The 17,449-nt window shown below is 42.7% G+C and overlaps 1 protein-coding gene across 1 annotated transcript in view; it reads left to right on the top strand.

Moving 5' to 3' along the window:
- The first annotated feature begins 1,646 nt into the window (after positions 1 to 1,646).
- The window catches only part of LOC131839820 (uncharacterized), a 107,028-nt gene continuing 91,225 nt past the window's right edge, over positions 1,647 to 17,449 (top strand). The window contains exons 1-3 of the mRNA XM_059187530.1: positions 1,647 to 1,853; positions 1,909 to 2,116; positions 16,180 to 16,303. Coding sequence (XP_059043513.1) covers positions 1,647 to 1,853; positions 1,909 to 2,116; positions 16,180 to 16,303 — 539 coding nt within the window. The remainder of the gene's footprint in view (positions 1,854 to 1,908; positions 2,117 to 16,179; positions 16,304 to 17,449) is intronic.

Here is a 17,449-nt window from a genome sequence, read left to right as displayed (position 1 = left end):
GATCTCTAGAATGTATTCATCTTGCATGACTGTAAGTTGATACTCATTGAGCAACAACTCCCCATTTTCTCTTCCCTGCAACCCCTGGTAGCCACCATTCTACTCTGCTTCTGTGAATTTGACTCTTTTGGACACTTGATAAAATGGCATCATAATGAGATATCACCTTCCACCTATTAGGTTGGCTATTACAAAAAAAAAAAAAAGAGAGAGAGAGAGAGAGAGGAAGGAAGGAAGGAAAAGAAAAGACAAGTGTTGGTGAGGATGTGGAGAAACTGGATGTTGGTGGTAATGTAAAACTGATAAAGCTGTTATGAAAAGCAGTATGGAAGGGGAGTACCTCAACAAAATTAAACATAGAACTACAATATAATTCAGCAATTCCACTTTTGGGTATTTACCCAAATGAATTGACATCAGGATCTCAAAGAGATATCTTTGCTTTCATGTTCATTGCAGCATTATTTACAATAGCCAAAATACAGAAACAACTGAAGTGTCCATTGGTGGATGAATGGGTAAAGAAAATGTGGTATAGGCTGTTGATTTGCAAGCTCCTTGGGAACTTCCCTGATGAAATGTGAAACTGGCCCCCTGTAGTGAAGGGCAGGGAGAGAGGGAAGGAAGAGGCAGGCCACTTCATGCTGGTAGGTGGCAGAGTTTAACAAGCACAGAACTAACATCTTGGGTGGCTGCAAGATGAGCAGATTTCCACACCTGCCTGCGAAATCAGTCAAGTTTATATAGAAGCTTAATTAGGTTCAGTCATATCTACCATCCAGATGGTCTCAATACCACTTCATTGTCACCAGTTCATGTCCCTGGGGAAGCCTCTGAGAACAGGGAAGGCAAGCAGAACCCACATTCCAAGGACAGGGGAGGGCTGTGAGATGCTCAGGCCCAGCTCATGGGTTAACCGGCAGTCACATCCTCTTGATGACCTCCAACATAAGCATGCAATGAAATATGATTCAGCCTTTGAAAAAAGGATGTCCTACCATACGCAACAACCAAATCCAGGTTTGTGTGGATGAACCTGGAGGATATCCTGCTAAGTGAAATAAGCCGGTGACAGAAGGAGATAGGGTCTTAAACAAGGCAGTTAAAATGAGGTCAGGAAATTGGGTCTTAATTCATTATGACTGGTGTCCTTGTAAGAAGAGGAAGTTAAGTCACAAGCACACACAAAATAAAGACCATGTGAAGACAGAGGGAGAAAATGGCCATCTACAAGCCAGTGAGAGGCCTCAGAAGAAGCCAACCCTGCTGACACACTGATCTGGGACTTCTTATCTCCAGAACTGTGAGAAAAGAAATCCCTGTTATTGAATCCCTCCGGATCTGTTTTACTTTGTTAGGGCAGCCCTGGCAAAGTAATACACTGCTCATTCTGATGTAGAACAGTTTTCTTCCACTCTTCTCTACCCTGAACTCCTGAAAGCCTCCCTTGGTAGATCCTTAACCTCATTAAGCCTCCTTTCTAAACAAAGGACCATTCTCCCAGGGTACCCGCCCTTGAGGAGCGCACAGCCCCCACGGAAGCTGAGAAATTAGTCTATCTTCAGGAAGATCAAACTGTTTGGCACATCAGTCCCCTTACGTTGGAAGGGAGCGGTATAAAAGTCTGTTCTTCCTTAATAAAGAATATGCCCCTCTTAAGAAGCGGGCGGCATCTCCCGCCGGAGTTTCTCTCGTTTGCTTCGACGGCGGCGGTCTCCCCGCCCCCACTCGGTTCACGCGCATGCACTCCGGGTCCCGAACAGCCTCCCGCGTGCCCGCCGCTCGGTCCGAAACAAGCCTGTGAAGTTCTGCTTCCCGGGGATCCCAGAAATGAACTGGAGCTGAAGGCGGATGTTGGAGGGAAGGGAGCGGTTCTTTTTAACTTTCTTCAGTTCTCTTTTTCCAAAGCCACGGGGAGACACGAGGTACGGGCGGGAACGACCCGACAGGAAGAGAGACCGAGGCGCGCGCAGGCGCTCAGGCGCCCGAGCAGGCGCGGCGCGCGCGGCCGCTGCACAGAGCCGGGCAGGACCGGTGAGAGTCCGAGCGTCCGGGCGGGACGTGGGGACACTGCGGAGGAGCCAGGTTTCTCAGGGGCCTGGGCGTGAGAGCACAGGCAAGTTCTCGTCAGCCAGCGAGGGAGCCAGGTTTCTCAGGGGCCTGGGCGTGAGAGCACAGGCAAGTTCTCGTCAGATTTTCTCAGGGAACTGAGAATCTAAGAGGTTGTGAGTGTTTTGTGGGGGAGGGGCCACTGAGGCACTTGAAGGAGAAAGTGTCAAATCCTCTCAGAAAGTGGGCGAGTACGTTGCTGCTGGAAGCGGCTCTCCGATTTTAGGGCACATGAGAATCACCTGTCTTGCGTGGTGTTTCTCGCTCAGTCCCTCTGGGGTAGGGCCCGAGAATTTGCATTTCTCACAGCTGGCCCCGGGATCTCCCCTGGGAGAACCGCTGGACGGGACTAAACCCGAGTTCTTGCACTTTGTAGACCAAAGACTGTAACACGGAGATGTAGGCTACACGGGGGCATTTGGGCAGGGGGCTGTGCAGAAACGTTCTTGGAATTCTGGCAACAGAAGAGAGTTGCCAAATGGGGATCCAAAGGGACTCTCTTACCAGCGCAGATAAGAGCTGTCAGAACGAGGACGCTATCTATGAAGGTGCACACAGGAGGTGTGTCTTTTCACGAGGTCAGCTTTATTCAGCTAGAAAGTAAAGTTAAATCACAGTTATAAAGCAGGTTCAGGATTGTAAACTCAATGACAATTCATCCTGTGTTTAAACTTGGCTTCTTACACAGCACAGAAAGGGAAGACAAGCCACATAACAAACAAGATGGCAGAAGGGTGCAGGAAGCTAAGGAAGGAAGGCCAAGTCAGTCTGTAGGCGGGCAGTTGAGATGAGGCCTCCCTCTGGCCTGGGTCAGCTCTTGGCACTTACTGCTTCTGATGTTCAAGCAGGGAAGGCTCTCAGTTCCATTCAAAGATCAATCTGTCAGAGCCTTAGGTGGTAGTTGCCTTTTTTAAGTGGTCATGTATGGAGGGGTGAGGTCTGAAGGGTCTGCCAGTTTGCTGCCAAAATCCTTCTCCTTTTAAGGGGATTTCCCTCAGTTTTGGGTCTCTGCAGACCTCCTCTGGTTCTCCTTCTTCCTGGTTCTGGGGTATCAGCTGACATTGCTCCCGGCAGTATCTCCTCGCTGCAGTACCTTAATTGCTTGCGTCATTGAGACACAGACGCTTGCTTGACATGAGAGACTCTGTTTTGCTGTCTACAACTATAGAGAGAAAAGAGGATGATATTAACACACACAGAGAAACGGGGCTAACCTACTTCTTGCCCTTACTTAGAAGTCTGAAAAGTTTGAGAAGCAGATTACAAAATGACTCCAGCAGCCAGGCACACAGGGAAAGTCCTTCCATAAACGATGGCCATTTAAGATGAAGGGGCTAAAAGATGGTGTCCACAATAGTTTGTGGAGAGATATGGAAGATAAAGATGGCCCAAGAGGGGCACCTGGGTGGCTCAGTGGGTTAAAACCTCTGCCTTTGGCTCAGGTCGTGATTCCAGGGTCCTGGGATTGAGCCCCTCATCGGACTCTCTGTTCAGCAGGGAGCCTGCTTCCTCCTCTCCCTCTCTGTCTACTTGTGATCTCTGTCTGGCAAATAAAGAAATAAATAATCTTAAAAAAAAAAAATATGGCCCAAGGGACCGTCCTGCCCAGTCAGCCATGTGAGTGAAATGAATGATCACATTTTAGAATTCAGGTAAATACTACATTTTGAAATTCAAGCAATTTTGGCTTCCATCTGGAAATGTTGACTTGATGGTTGTGACGTGCTAATTCCAAAGTTTGGCTGATTTCTTCTTCAGATAACTTTGGTAATGGTGTATGTTCTACAGTTCGAATATTTTCAGAAGCTCTGGAAAAAGGGAAATGGGTGAACAACAGTCGTATTCCAAGTAATAAATGGCAGGGGAATTGGTGAAACCTGTGCCCAGAAACCAGAGTAATAGCTGTTCCTCTTTCATATTTGATCTTTAGATGCTCTCATTACATCCACTTCCTTAAGTTGCCTTCTCAGACTTTGGCATCCACCACTTGGCTATTCTGGAAGTAATGTTGCCAATCTTTTCAGGCATACCCAGTCTCAAGTTCATCTCTGACCTCCCTACTCTGTCTAATCATTCCACTACCTTTCATTTCTGGCCCAGTTCTGCGTTAAGAGCGCACACCAGCACCAATCCGTAACATGGCAGGGTGGAAAATTCTCACCTCCCTATTTCTTATTTGCTTATTCACTCATTTGTCCATTCATTTAAGAAACATTTATTGAATGCCTACTATGGATCAAGAACTATGTGCCAGAGGAGGATGCTAGAGCCTGGGGATTGAGAGATGAATGTGACACAGATTCTGTTGTTAAGGACTCACACTCTGGTGAGGAGATAGACATGTTAACAAGTAATTGCTGTGTTGTGTACTGTGCTCACCAGTGGAATTACACATACTGTATGATGGTAAAACAGAATAAAGAGTAAATAGTTGTGCTTGGGGAAGAACACAGAGAAGACATCCCAAGGAGATTGTAATCAGTCTGTGTCCTAAATAAAGTTTCCACTCCAAGGAAAAGATAAGAGCATTTCATACAGAAGGAATGGGGAAGACTTGAAGGCTCAAAGGAGTATGGCACGTTTTGGAGAGGACAGTTGGTCTGAGGCAGTTTTACACTGTGCTTAATTGTGCAGATTCCAAAGCCAAGCTATGTGGGAAAATGTGGATAAAAACAGCTTCTATCTCATAGGTTTGATTTGGAGATTTAGTGAGTTAACACATATCACCTTTAGAACAATGCTTCGTGTATAGTAAATTCACAGAAAATATTGGTTATTATTGCTGACATTACTGGCTATTGTTCTTGTTATCGTCATCACCATCATCAACATCCTAGCTTTGCTTTTTCTTTTTATCATTGAATCTAACTAGTTATATGTCTCTGTTCTAGCCTACATTCTAAATATTTTTCAAATCCATATTCTCATGACTGTCTCTATTACTATTGTGTGACTTTAAGTTCTCATTGTCTCTTCTAATACCTGGAAAGGTTTAGCCCTCAGCCGTTGTGTCTTTCCCAGCATCTTCCAAGCTTTCTATCCCCTGGACTTTTTTTTTTAAGATTTTATTTATTTGACAGACAGAGATCACAAGTAGACAGAGAGGCAGGCAGAGAGAGAGGGAAGCAGGCTCTCTGCTGAGCAGAGAGGGGCTTGATCCCAGGACCCTGAGATCATGACCTGAGCCGAAAGCAGAGGCTTTAACCCTCTGAACCACCCAGGCTCCCCTCCCCTGAACTTTTTCATGGAGCAAAGAAATCAATGGAGATGAGGTTAGAAAGGTAATCAGGGGCTAGAGTATGAATAGTTTATATGTGCGATAAGAGGATTTAACTTCATTCTGTAGCTGATGGAGAGCCATTAAAAATTTTAAGCAGAGAAATGGCTTAACCAGGTTTGCATTTTATAAAGATGAGGTGGAAATTCTAGAAATGGAATCTTAAGTCTTTCTGGAAGATTGGGGAGGAGAGGAGAGGGCAAAGGAAGAATCAAGATGATCTTTGAGGCTTTTGGCTAGAGACACTTGGTGGATGGGGGTACCATCTTTTGACATGGCTAGAGCATGGAATATGGGAATAAGGGGGCTAGAAATGAAGCTGGAGAGGAAAGAATGACTTCAATCACAAAATATTTTGGTCTTTTCCTCTGAGTCCAGAACTAAGGGTACAGAGGTAGATGCTTTTTTTCTTGGGAGAGTGAGAACAATCCTTCTCTCCCATTGGCCTCTCTTTTCTGGGCATCCTATGATGATATTCCTCTCTTCCCCAGTTTTTGAATTCTCCCCTTTCCTTTTCAGGCTACTTAAAATCCAGTCATCATTAAAGAAACAGAGAAAAATACCTCCTCTAAACATCTATTGCATGTGACTACTCTAGCCCACATTAATATCTGTGGATTTCCCATCATACTGAATGTTTGGATATTTGGTCTAGTGCTTAAAAGGTCTCTTAGTTATAGCTTCTTTTTTTTTTTTTTTTTTTTTTTTTTTTTTTTTTTTTTTAGTTATAGCTTCTTTAATACAATAAATTACTGCCCTAAGGGCAAAACAAATGATTGAGCTTCAAAAGGCACATAGTAGGAAACCTAAACTACTTTATGGATTCAGAGAGTGTTTGAGGAAAACTGAGATCACCTTGTCTAGTGGTGTCCACCTAGAATCTAACATTCCAAGGCACTGTCATCAGTGTCCATATGCCATTTTTTTTTTTAAAGACCATAATAGCTATTGTATAATTTCTTACATCAGGTCTCTCCAGGCTGCTTTGGGCAATAGCTCTATCAATCCAGTTTAGTAACTCTGGTGATCACATAAGAAATGAAGTAGTGATTTAACAAACTGCAGATCCTTAGAAAAATATTTCAAAAAATGGAGGACATGAAAAGAGGACAAAATCCTTGTTAGTAGAAATTAGCAAACAGTGCTCTCTGCCAACTGTCATGTTAATGAGGGCCCTAGTTGAGAAGCTAGCCCAGGGGCACAACCTACTAAATAGCTCCGCTGGGGCTAGGATGTAGGTCTTCATGGATCGCACTGCATGGAATTCAGTGCTCCTCCACTGAAGGGTCTTCAGGATACCAGGAATTTCTACATGGCAGGACAGAAGAGAAGAAACTACCATTTTTGAGAGTTTACTATTTACTAGTCACTCTATTGGCTGCTTTGTTATGAATTATTGCATTTCTTCTCCACAAAAACCTATTCATTTCATTTTGCTGTAATAATTTTTTTTTAATATAATGAAACTGAGACCAAGTGGGGTTAAGAAATGCTCCCCAGGTCCACCAACCCAAAAGTGGCAGAGACTTTCCAAACTCAGGATGTCTCTGACTCTTAGGTGTATATTCATCCCATTTTTGAGAAAAGTCTATGATACAGGAATTTTGAAAGGTGCTGGGAAAGATAGAGGCCCAGGGCTCATGAGAGCACTGGGTAAAATGAGAGAAACTCCTAAGTAAACTAGAAAATTCTTTAAAGCCAGTTCTTTTTAGGATCATTATCTGGACTGAGCCTCATCCTTTGCCCAGCTCTGTACTTCAGTTCTCTACGTTTCTGTTGTCATAGCCCAAGCCCTCCCTTCTTCTCCCCAAATCATTCTCAGACATCCATCCACTAAGGGACATCTGTCTAGATAGGCAACTTTGCTATGAAAGCGCTCCTCTTCCCTGAAATCTCTCTTTACAACCTAGTTAGAAATTCAGATATCATGGTGAACTTCAAATTTAGAATATGTTCATTGTAAATTAGCTCCTTTTCCACTATTTCCAGTTTCTATGATGACATTTTGATTTTTTTTTTCATCAGCTGGGCTCAACACTTTAAAGTCCCTCTTATCTCCCTCCCATGCAGGTCTAAGATCTACCTCTCTGATGTCTTTTACAGCCTTCTCTACAATCCAAAGTCACTACCACTGCTCTGTCATGGCCTCCATGACCTCTTGTCTGGATTACAACAATAACCTCCCCTTTCCCATTCCATCTCACTTTCTCTTTCCGTCCATCCCATATATCTCTGACAGATCAATTTTTCTAAAGCTCTGTTCTGGTCATGTCCTATTACTCCTCAAAAGCCAATAATATTTTCCTGTTGCTGCCAAAATAAATACCAGTGCTCGGACTCCCATGCAAGCCTCACCCAATTTCTTTTCTCATCTCTGATCTCCCCATGTAGTATCTTCTATGGATGACCATAGTAAAGTGCTTCCATACACTGTTTCCCTCTGGCTTTTCCATGTCTGTGCATTTGCTGATACTTGGATGCCTTACACTCATCCCTCCACCCCTGCTGTCATTTGGAATCCTATATATCAACCTTAGATCCTACATAAAGTAATTTTCTGGTTACCCCCAGTTAAAAGGTTCTCTCGTTTTTAGCCTCTTAAAAACATTTTTATGCCTCTCTCTGGCATTTATCAAGACTGTTACAGTTTGGTTCTTTCTTCTCTTATGTAGTAGGTATAAATGTACAACTAAAATTCAGAAAGTCAATTCATGTCAGTTCAAAACTGTTTTATATCTGACTCCAAGTCCTAGTGCCCTGAGATGAGTGGAAAAATCAATTTTCCTCAGAAACAAATGAGAATCTAAGAAACCATGGTATCCACAGAGTCCAGGTAATGAAGTTATGAGCCTTTAGTTTCCAGCCTATCAACGAGTTCCATCATCTGACCCTTCAGAGTTCTTTGAAAGAAACCCATTGGTGGGACATGCCCTCTTTCTGCCACCTACTCTTCCCCCATTAAACTCTGTCTTCCTGTTTATGGTACTGGTGGAAGGAGGGACAGGCTCCTGCCACCCATGGATCCAGCTGAATTTTATTCCCTTTTCTGTTTGCGAAAAATTCCTCCCCTTTCTTGGCCTTCACAGATAATCCTTTTTTTCTGCCTCTCCTTACTGGATACCCAATATTTTCACAAAAATCATAAAGCCTTTCACAAAAGATTGAAGGAAAGATTGTCTTCCTGTATTTCTGTTTTCTGACCTGAAACACAAACCTCCCTAAGGCAAAGGACCCAGTGAGCTCAGCGATCTTCTTAGCCTGGGGGAGGCTGAAAATCATAGAGAACAAAAACACGAGTTCTTACTTCAATCTGGAATCCTGCCACACTTGTCTAAATTACCTGATGACAGGAATAACCTTACTCATATTTCTATCTTTTGCAGCCTGGGCACATTGCAAAAATATCTGGCTTAGCAAATGGACAGGGCTTAGGAGGATTCAGTCAGGAAATGTCCAGTTTTCCCTCTACCATCACACATCCGGTTGGTTCTCCTTTCTCTGCCCTTGGACAATATCTCAGGAATATCTCTTGGCTTTATCTGTCACTTCCAAGTATTAAAACACTTATGTTTTCAGCAATTGGGAAATCCAGACCCATCGAATGGTAGACTTCTGCTCTGTCATGTGATTCACAGCTAATCACATGACATTGTCACACCTAACCTGCAGTCAGAACCCCGGATCCGGGGTGAGGGGTGGGCCGTGGTCCATTTTGACTCCGCAACCTCTCCCATACCCCGGGGTGCTACTGACACCTCCACATTCAGAGCAAGGAGAGGAGGGGAGAAAGGATGGTAAGAAAGGGGGCAAAATGTGATTATTTAGCCGGTATTGATTGAACAGCTCTCTTGGCTGTTGAATGCCTTCTCTTGTGGAAAAAACCTGAATATTGCTTGTATTTCTCGTAAGGAATATTCGTGGGTTCTTTGGAGGACAATCTCCACACCTATTTCCAGACTTCCACTCCGCTGTATTCTCCACTGTGTGTGATACATACTTTGTGTCGTTCCCACACACCTCTTTTCCTTGTGCCCAGCTTCTCTCCCTGGTGTCCATTTAGCACCCTAGAACACTGATGTCTTTCATAGCAGTGAAAGGCAGACTTGCCTCCCTTGTCCCCTGCCCCCACTGAAATCTAACAAGATCAGGCCACTCCCCTTGCCCTGCCACCAGGGGCCATGTGAGGCAGCTTCTGTCTTCATCAGGTACATGCCTCACAGCTCCTTAGTTCCATGTAGATTCCCCACCCGGGTGGGAGGACTGGAGCATCTCAGTGAGGGCTAGGTGAGTGGTCTCTTTCCCCTGATGGATCTGAGAGGTTCTCTTGCTGCTTCCTTCACTTGGCTTAGGGATGAGAGACACTCCAGAATCTGCTCTCCTAACTGACAACTCTCTTTAAAGAGAGCCTCTGTCCACCACTAAATCTCTAGCCTTCTCTTAGACCGGCTGGAGGTGGTGACAGGTGAAGGGTTGTATGATCCCATTTGACCACTCTTCAGTCCTGAGTAGATGTGCCTGCATCTCTCTTTTTAGAACTTATAGTACTCCTCAGCTATTTTTCTCAGCTTTGGATTTCAGCTGAAATTCTGAGACAACAGAAATACCTGTTGAATTAAATAAAGTGCAAACCCATTCATTTCGGGGGGGTACATGAACACAATATAGTAAGTAAAGGAGACAACTTATGACCAAAAATAATGAACTTTATGCTTATGAAAATATTCTGAGCACCAACTGGATTATGTAGGCTGTCTGTCTCCCACCCTGCTAAGGCCTGTTGAATAGCCTTTCTTTATACCTATGATAGATCTTTCCTTGATCATTTTAATTTGTTACATGGCAAATGTTGGTATAAATTACATTTCAACTGCTTGGGGGAAATTAATATCTGTCAAACATTTACTTGTAAAAGTTGAGGTGCATTTGCAAGAATTAACCACATTCTCAAGTGCTGACTCTTTTCTGAACCTAGAAAAAGGACTAACACATTCACCTGTTTCCTACCATACCATGGGGGGAAAAAAAAGAGTTACAGTGTTCTAGAAGAACTGTTTGCATGAGGGAAAAAATAGCTTTAGATTCAGGCAGAACCTTCCTTACCATCCAAGCAGCTTGTGGAATTGAGGAGCCCGTAAAATGATGGGGTCAGAACCTCAGATTGCAGGCATGGGCAGATAGTTGGGGACAGAACCCAAAGGCAGGCTCTGCAGGGGCCTGGAATTTAACCTTGTGATCTGGAGGAAGTGCTTGTGTTTGCATTTGTAACATGTTTTTCTTTTAATCATTAAAAATCCTGGCTTTATTTGCATTTCCCAGAATATGGCCCAGGGACCATCTGTATCAGAATTAACTAGAGAGCATGTTTAAATGTAGATGCCTGGGCCCCAAGTAAGACTATAAATCGGGACCATGGTGTTGGGATCCTGGAATTTACATTTTCAACAAGCCACCAACCTGTCAAGTTTTAGAATCCCTGTAAATTTCACTCTCCTTGTGAGCACAGGCACTCTGAAGAGGTATCAGATCCAGGGCTGTTTGTCTTCTTGTAAAAAAACCACCAAAGCCCCCAGTTTTAACTTCCGGTTCTTCTTGGTGCCCTGCTCTCCTGAAATAGTGTCACGTTTGGTCCCCTTCTAATCTGTGACTCTTTGTCTTTTTTTTCTCCATTTTCTGTCTTTTATTCTTCCCACTTCCAACTCATTGAGATCATAGTTTTGTTGAGTCAACCAGAATCCTTAAGTTTCCATTTTTAGGGAAATTTTACAGTTTGTTTTTTATGTCTCTCTACGAATCATTTGTACTCTGGCCAAGATTGTTTTTTGTTTTTTGTTTGTTAGTTTGTTTGTTTGTTTTAAGATTTTATGTATTTGAGAGAGAGGGAGAGAAAGTACGCCGAGAGAGAGGGAGGAGCTGAGCAGGGACCCTGCCATGAGGCTTGATCCCAGGACCCCAGGATCATGATCTGAGCTGAACTCAGACTTAACCCACTGAGCCACCCTGTCACCCTTGACCAAGGTTGTTCTAAGGGTCACTCCATGATGGCTGTTTTCTCTATAAAATGTTTTCTCTGTAAAATTCCAGAATACTTTTTGCCCCAAACTTGAGATACACTTCTCAAGTTCTACAACTTGGTTTAATGGACGACTGTGAAAACCTGCCTGGCCTAATAACACAAATCTTTAGAAACATTCAGAGTCAAAGGCCCTGCCTACACATCCAAATCCAGGCCACAAAGTCACAGGTCATGGCACTGCCAAAGTAGTCCCTGCAGGTATATTGTTCTCAACCAAAATCCCACTGTTTCAATTTCTCAATATTCCCAGCCAAGGACCAAACACTGTAGTCTCTGAGAGGTCAGGCCTTTTCTCATCTGAGTTCCTAACCAACTGAGAAACAAGACAAAGGGTGGCAGATGGAAGCCAAAATATTGTTAATAATAATAATAATAATAATAATGGTGATGATGATAATAATAAATTCTAAGGTTGAAATAAGGATCATGACCAAATTGGGCAAAAGGCCAAGACCTAAGAAGGCAGAGCACCAGCTGCTTCCCAAGAGCAAAATGTGTGGAGCTGGGTGGACAATGCCCAGTTTATTTTTGCCAAGTGTACCAATCAGATTAATCACTGCCTAGCACCTGCCACCCCCATTACCATTGCTGAGTACAGGGCCATAGGGAGAGAGGCCAAGAGCGTAACTAACAGGATACCATTCATTTGAAAGGAAATATGAAATGCAAAATTATTTTGTGATCCAAAATCTGTGATTCCAAAGTCAAAAAAGCTTTGAAACAAAATGTTTTATTTTAAGTTCGTAGAAAACTCATGTGGTGGCAAAATTAGACCTGAACTGATACCTGTAGTCTTTATGTCATTTGGTTGAATATTTGTATTTTATGATACTAAAATATAAATATGTTTGATTATGGGATGCTTCCCCAGCCCCAGTTGGATGTATTATTTAAAATACAGGGGTGCCTGGGTGGTTCAGTCGTTAAGTGTGTCTGCCTTCAGCTCAGGTCATGATCCCAGGGTCCTGGGATCAAGCCCCACATCGGGCTCCCTGCTCAGCAGGAGGCCTGCTTCTCCCTCTCCCACTTCCCCTGCTTGTGTTCTCTCTCTCGCTGTCTCTCTGTGTCAAATAAATAAATAAAATCTTAAAAAAAAAACAAAAAATAAAATAAAATACAGTATATGTACCATGTTACCTTTCTAAAGTCCAGACAATTCTCAATTATGAAACCTATTAGATCTCAAAAGTTTTAGGGGATAAAGTATGTTCAGAGTGCGAGACAATGATTGAAGATAAATTAGTAAGACATGTTGCGGGTGTGAGGAAAACAAGTGTAGGGGAGGAAAAATATCTTTTTCCCCTGTCCTTCTGAGTTCTTGGTTGGGACACACCTATAGCAAAAGATAGGTTAACATTATACATTGATTTAGCATAAGTTTTATAGGACTTGGGAAACTTCATAAGGAAATGAAGACCCAAAGAAGCAGTCAAACCTGAGTGTGTCTTTTCTTACACTAGGTTTGATGAAGAGTGGAAAGTCGGGGGAGAATGTGACAGAATGAGAAGGGGTGTGAGCTGAGTCTGGTAAACATGGGGATCCGGCAAGCCCTGTTGGTTCAGATTCGTCTTGGTGTCTCAGAGATAAGAATGTTCCTTTCCTCTGGCTGTAAGAAGGGCACTTTTTGCATGAGAGTTTTGTGTCCTACTTCAGGGGGAGGTCAGAAAACTTTTTCCACTCATGCTATTTCTTAAATTCCCTTTGCTTAAAATATTCAGTACATCAAAGTGCCATGGTTTGGGGTGTGTATCCTGAACACTGTCACAAGGGAGGAGGGAATTTGCCTCGGCTTTTTGCTTGGGATATGAAAAACAAAGTGAAGGTTTATAGTAATTAGAATTTGGTATGGGATTGCATGTCATGTTTTAAAATTTTTGGACAATTATATATATTTTTTAAAAGCATCTAAATAAGAGACCCTTTTTCCACTGGGAGATGCAGATACTGATATAAGAACATTGCTGGCAGCAGTCCATAGGATTCATGGCAATGGGGATGTTAACAATCACATGGAGTGAGTTGGAGGTCAAGGAAGATCATTCCACTTTTCTATAGAAGATCCAGATTAGAGAGTGCACATTATAAGGCTATGCAAGGAAGGATTTGAATTCTCTTTTTGCTGGCTGAACATTTCCTGATTCAAGGCTGAGGACATACTTCATCAGCTAGATAATTCCGTACAGATAGTCAAAACCATCTGGACACAATCAGGATATCCCTGCACATGCCCTCTTGGAGAATAGACAGTATTCAATAAGTTTTGTAATGGCCAACCCTGCTTACAATTTCAAATGCATTTGAAATCATCCTGTTAGCAGTGGAAAAGCCTATGTTACAATCCTCAGAGAGTATTTTCTCCTGGAGGGAATCTTGGATAGCATGACAGTTTCTGATGTCAGAGGCATAGAAACATATCTGCCATAGATTGCCATATAGAGTTGCAGAATTTTTGAGTTACTGGCTACAAGTCATTTGTTTTCACCTGTCAATCAGTGGAGAATTTTTCTAGATAATTTCATTTTCTATTATTTTTGAAATAATTTCTATTTTCTAAATAGTAATGAGGTGAAGGTACCTCATCTTTATGGAGCCCTAACTCTATGCACACTGCTAAGTGCCTTGCAAGGATTATCTCATTTAATAACGGTAATTGCTTTTGTTCCTTGAGTGCCTTCTCTAAGCCAGACACTTGATTTATACTCTTATTTACTCCTCACATCATGTCAGCAAGCTAGGTGGTATTTTTACCCCTCATTTCACCGAGAAGAAAAAGGCCAGTAAGTTAAGCAATTCATCTTTGAACCCATGCGGTGGGTGAGTGGTAGAGCCAGGGTTGAAATTAGAATCACAAGTGTGGCCAAGGCAGCAGCCAATCAGACATTGGCTACTGAGGTCCCCTACTCTGCCAGGCATTAACTCTTCAGTAGCTGGAGGGTAGTTCCTGAGACCAATCTGAGTAAAGCAGCTTGCTTTAGGGTCTAATGTGAACGGGCCGCATCCAAACAGTTGAAGACTTTCATAGAACAGAAAGGTTTACCCTACCCCTTGGTAAGAAAAAATTCTGTTCTGGGGCGCCTGGATGGCTCAGTGGATTAAAGCCTCTGCCTTCAGCTCAGGTCATGATCCCAGGGTTCTGGGATCAAGCCCCACATGGGGTTCTCTGCTTGGCCGAGGAGCCTGCTTCCCGCCCACCCCCTGCCTGCCTCTCTGCCTATTTGTGATCTCTATCTGTCAAATAAATAAATAAAATCTTTAAAAAAAAAAAAAAAGAGAGAGAGAGAGCTCTGTCCTGGTGGCTTTGATCTGCGATATTGGCATTGTCTTGCCTTCAGAATAGAACTGAAACATTAGCTCTTCCTGGATCTCAGCCCCACTGGCCTTTGGATTACACCATTGACTCCTTTGGGTCTCTAGCTTGCTAATTCACCCTGCAGATTTTGGACTTGTCAGCCTCCATAATCATGCAAGCCAATTCCCTATGATAAATTTATATACACATACATCCTATTGGTTCTGTTCTTCTGGAGAACTCTGACTAGTACAGAGGATAATAATAGTAATTGCTTTGTCAGGTTGTTGTGAGATTAAAGTCCACGTATGGTACTTAATACACATAGTAGTTGGTCAAAAATTGTTAGCTTAAAAATTTTTCCCTGACTTTACATTATTTTTTTAAATGATTTTATTTATTTGAGAGAGAGAGAGAGAGAGTACGAGCAGGGAGGAGGGGCAGAGGAAGAGGGAGAAGCAGACTCCCTGCTGAGCAGAGAGCCTGCCATGGGGCTCAGATCGTGACTGAAGGCAAATGCTTAACCAACAGAGCCACTCAGATGCTCTTACATTCTTGATATTAGCAAACATAATTCCCATAAAAGTTCAAAGCAAAAAATCAGAAAAACTTTACTTATTCTCCTAAACAGAATCCATAGCCTCAAATACATCAGGAAAAAAAAAATTAGATAAATGGTAGGAGAGGTTGGGGTTATTCATTATCATCTGGCCTAAGAGTTTCACAATAACCAGAAACCCATGAAGATGTGAAAAGAAGGAGGAATAAGAACTAATATTTAATCCTTAGTTACCTTACATCAATCCTGAAAAGTAGTCATTAATTTTCTCATATAACAGTTAGAAGGGAAGGCCTGAGAAGATGGGCAAACTGAGGCACAAGAGGCAGGGCTTAGGGCTTGGACATAGGCCCCAGGTCAGTTTAGTCAGTTAGTCTGAATGCCCTTTTTTCTGACCACATCCCAGAGATGGTCCATCCCATCACGTTCAGATGCAGAAACTCAAGATGGGGAAGCTCAAGAGCCAAGTGTCTTACCCTGGAACTAGAACCCTGGTGTGTTCCTGGCTATGGATTTACCTTTCTCAAAATAGAATCTCCCACCACTACCTCTACTCCAACTGAACAGAATTATTTCTATTTCCTTGCTTCCACTGCTTGAAAATACATACCTCCTTTCTAGCAATTGAATATGTTTTATATTTGTGTGTTTGTATGTCCATCTTCCTATGACATTGTTGCTCAGAGGAGAAGACCAGAACTTTCAGTCCTTGTATCCCTCAGAGCCCAGCATAATTCTCTGCATACAGTAGGTGCTACTAACTAAACAGAACAAACAAATGGATGAACAGTTTGAAGTCTCTGCATCTATAACATTGATTCAGGCTATGTGGAGTAACTTGTCCCTCACTTCCACCTTTTCTCACCCTCCAGACCTCAAGAGATCAAACCAGTTCTCATTGACAAAACAGACAGACGTGCTCCAAAGCAGAACCAGCAAGACATCTGGTTCTGCAGATGTTCTCGCAGAAGACCTGAGAACACATTCCTCTGAAATGTAAGTGGTTCTAACTTGAGTATTCTGTGACCAGCACCTTTTGACCAAATAAGAGAGAACAAGACAGAGAGAGACAGACAAACAGATGGACAAGAGGAGGGAGACAGAGGAAAGAAAAACAGGAAAGGTGAAAGAAAGAAGGAGACATTAATTCTGCATGCACTTTCATATATTTATAGGAAGCAGGAACTATTAAAAACTCCTTCCAGAACAGGAGGTCCTGTTTCCTAGTACATCAGAAGGAAGAGGAATGTTGATCTTAAAATCAGGTCTTAGTGGAGCCCAGAGAGCAGGAAAACATTTTCCTTTATTCTTAATGTCTCAGCAGATTGATAGGATGGAAAAATGATACTGACAAGAAGGCCCATCTCATTCCCTATTCATATCTGCTAGAGGATGGTTCTTATTTTTTTTTTGAGCTTGAAGATCTGAGATCTTTCAAAAATCTAATGAAAGGAATAGACTATCTTTCTAGAAAATACGTGTTTTTGTGTATACATATGCATGAAATACATGTGAAACATAATTTTGAATTCAAAAACCCCTAGAATTAAGAATCAACCATTCGCATGGGTGCACCCATATATACACCCATGTCTATACATAACTCTCCTGGTGGTTTCCCATTCTTCCCAGCCCTGGATCAGCCTCAAGCCTGCATGACATAAACACTGAGGTCTGCTCTTCCTACCCCAAGTTGAGATACTGAATGCAGTTTTCCATAGAAGTATGCTTCTACCTGTTGATGACATTCTAGATTGTCATTAGATTCATATTTCTTTTTTTAAATAAATGACTTTTTATTTTTTATTTGTTTAAAGATTTTATTTTTTTTTAACAGAGAGAGATCACAAGTAGGCAGAGAGGCAGGCAGAGAGAGAGGAAGAAGCAGGCTCCCCACCAAGCAGAAGAGCCCGATGTGGGGCTTGATCCCAGGACGCTGAGAGCATGACCTGAGCCAAAGGCAGAGGCTTAACCCACTGAGCCACCCAGGTGCCCCTAGATTCATATTTCTTGTACCTCGTGGGTGAACAGGCTATGAGTTTGCCTGGGGACAGAACCACTCATCTTGTCTCTTTGGGGAAATGTGTTTAATCTATTCCAACCAAACAACTCCTGAATGAGGATTTGGAATTTAGTAAGTTG

This window comes from Mustela lutreola, chromosome 8 (genome assembly GCF_030435805.1).
Source record: "Mustela lutreola isolate mMusLut2 chromosome 8, mMusLut2.pri, whole genome shotgun sequence".
Classification (NCBI taxonomy): Eukaryota; Metazoa; Chordata; class Mammalia; order Carnivora; family Mustelidae; genus Mustela; species Mustela lutreola.
The sequence above is the reverse complement of the archived record's forward strand: the minus strand, read 5'-3'. Positions and strand labels throughout refer to the sequence as shown.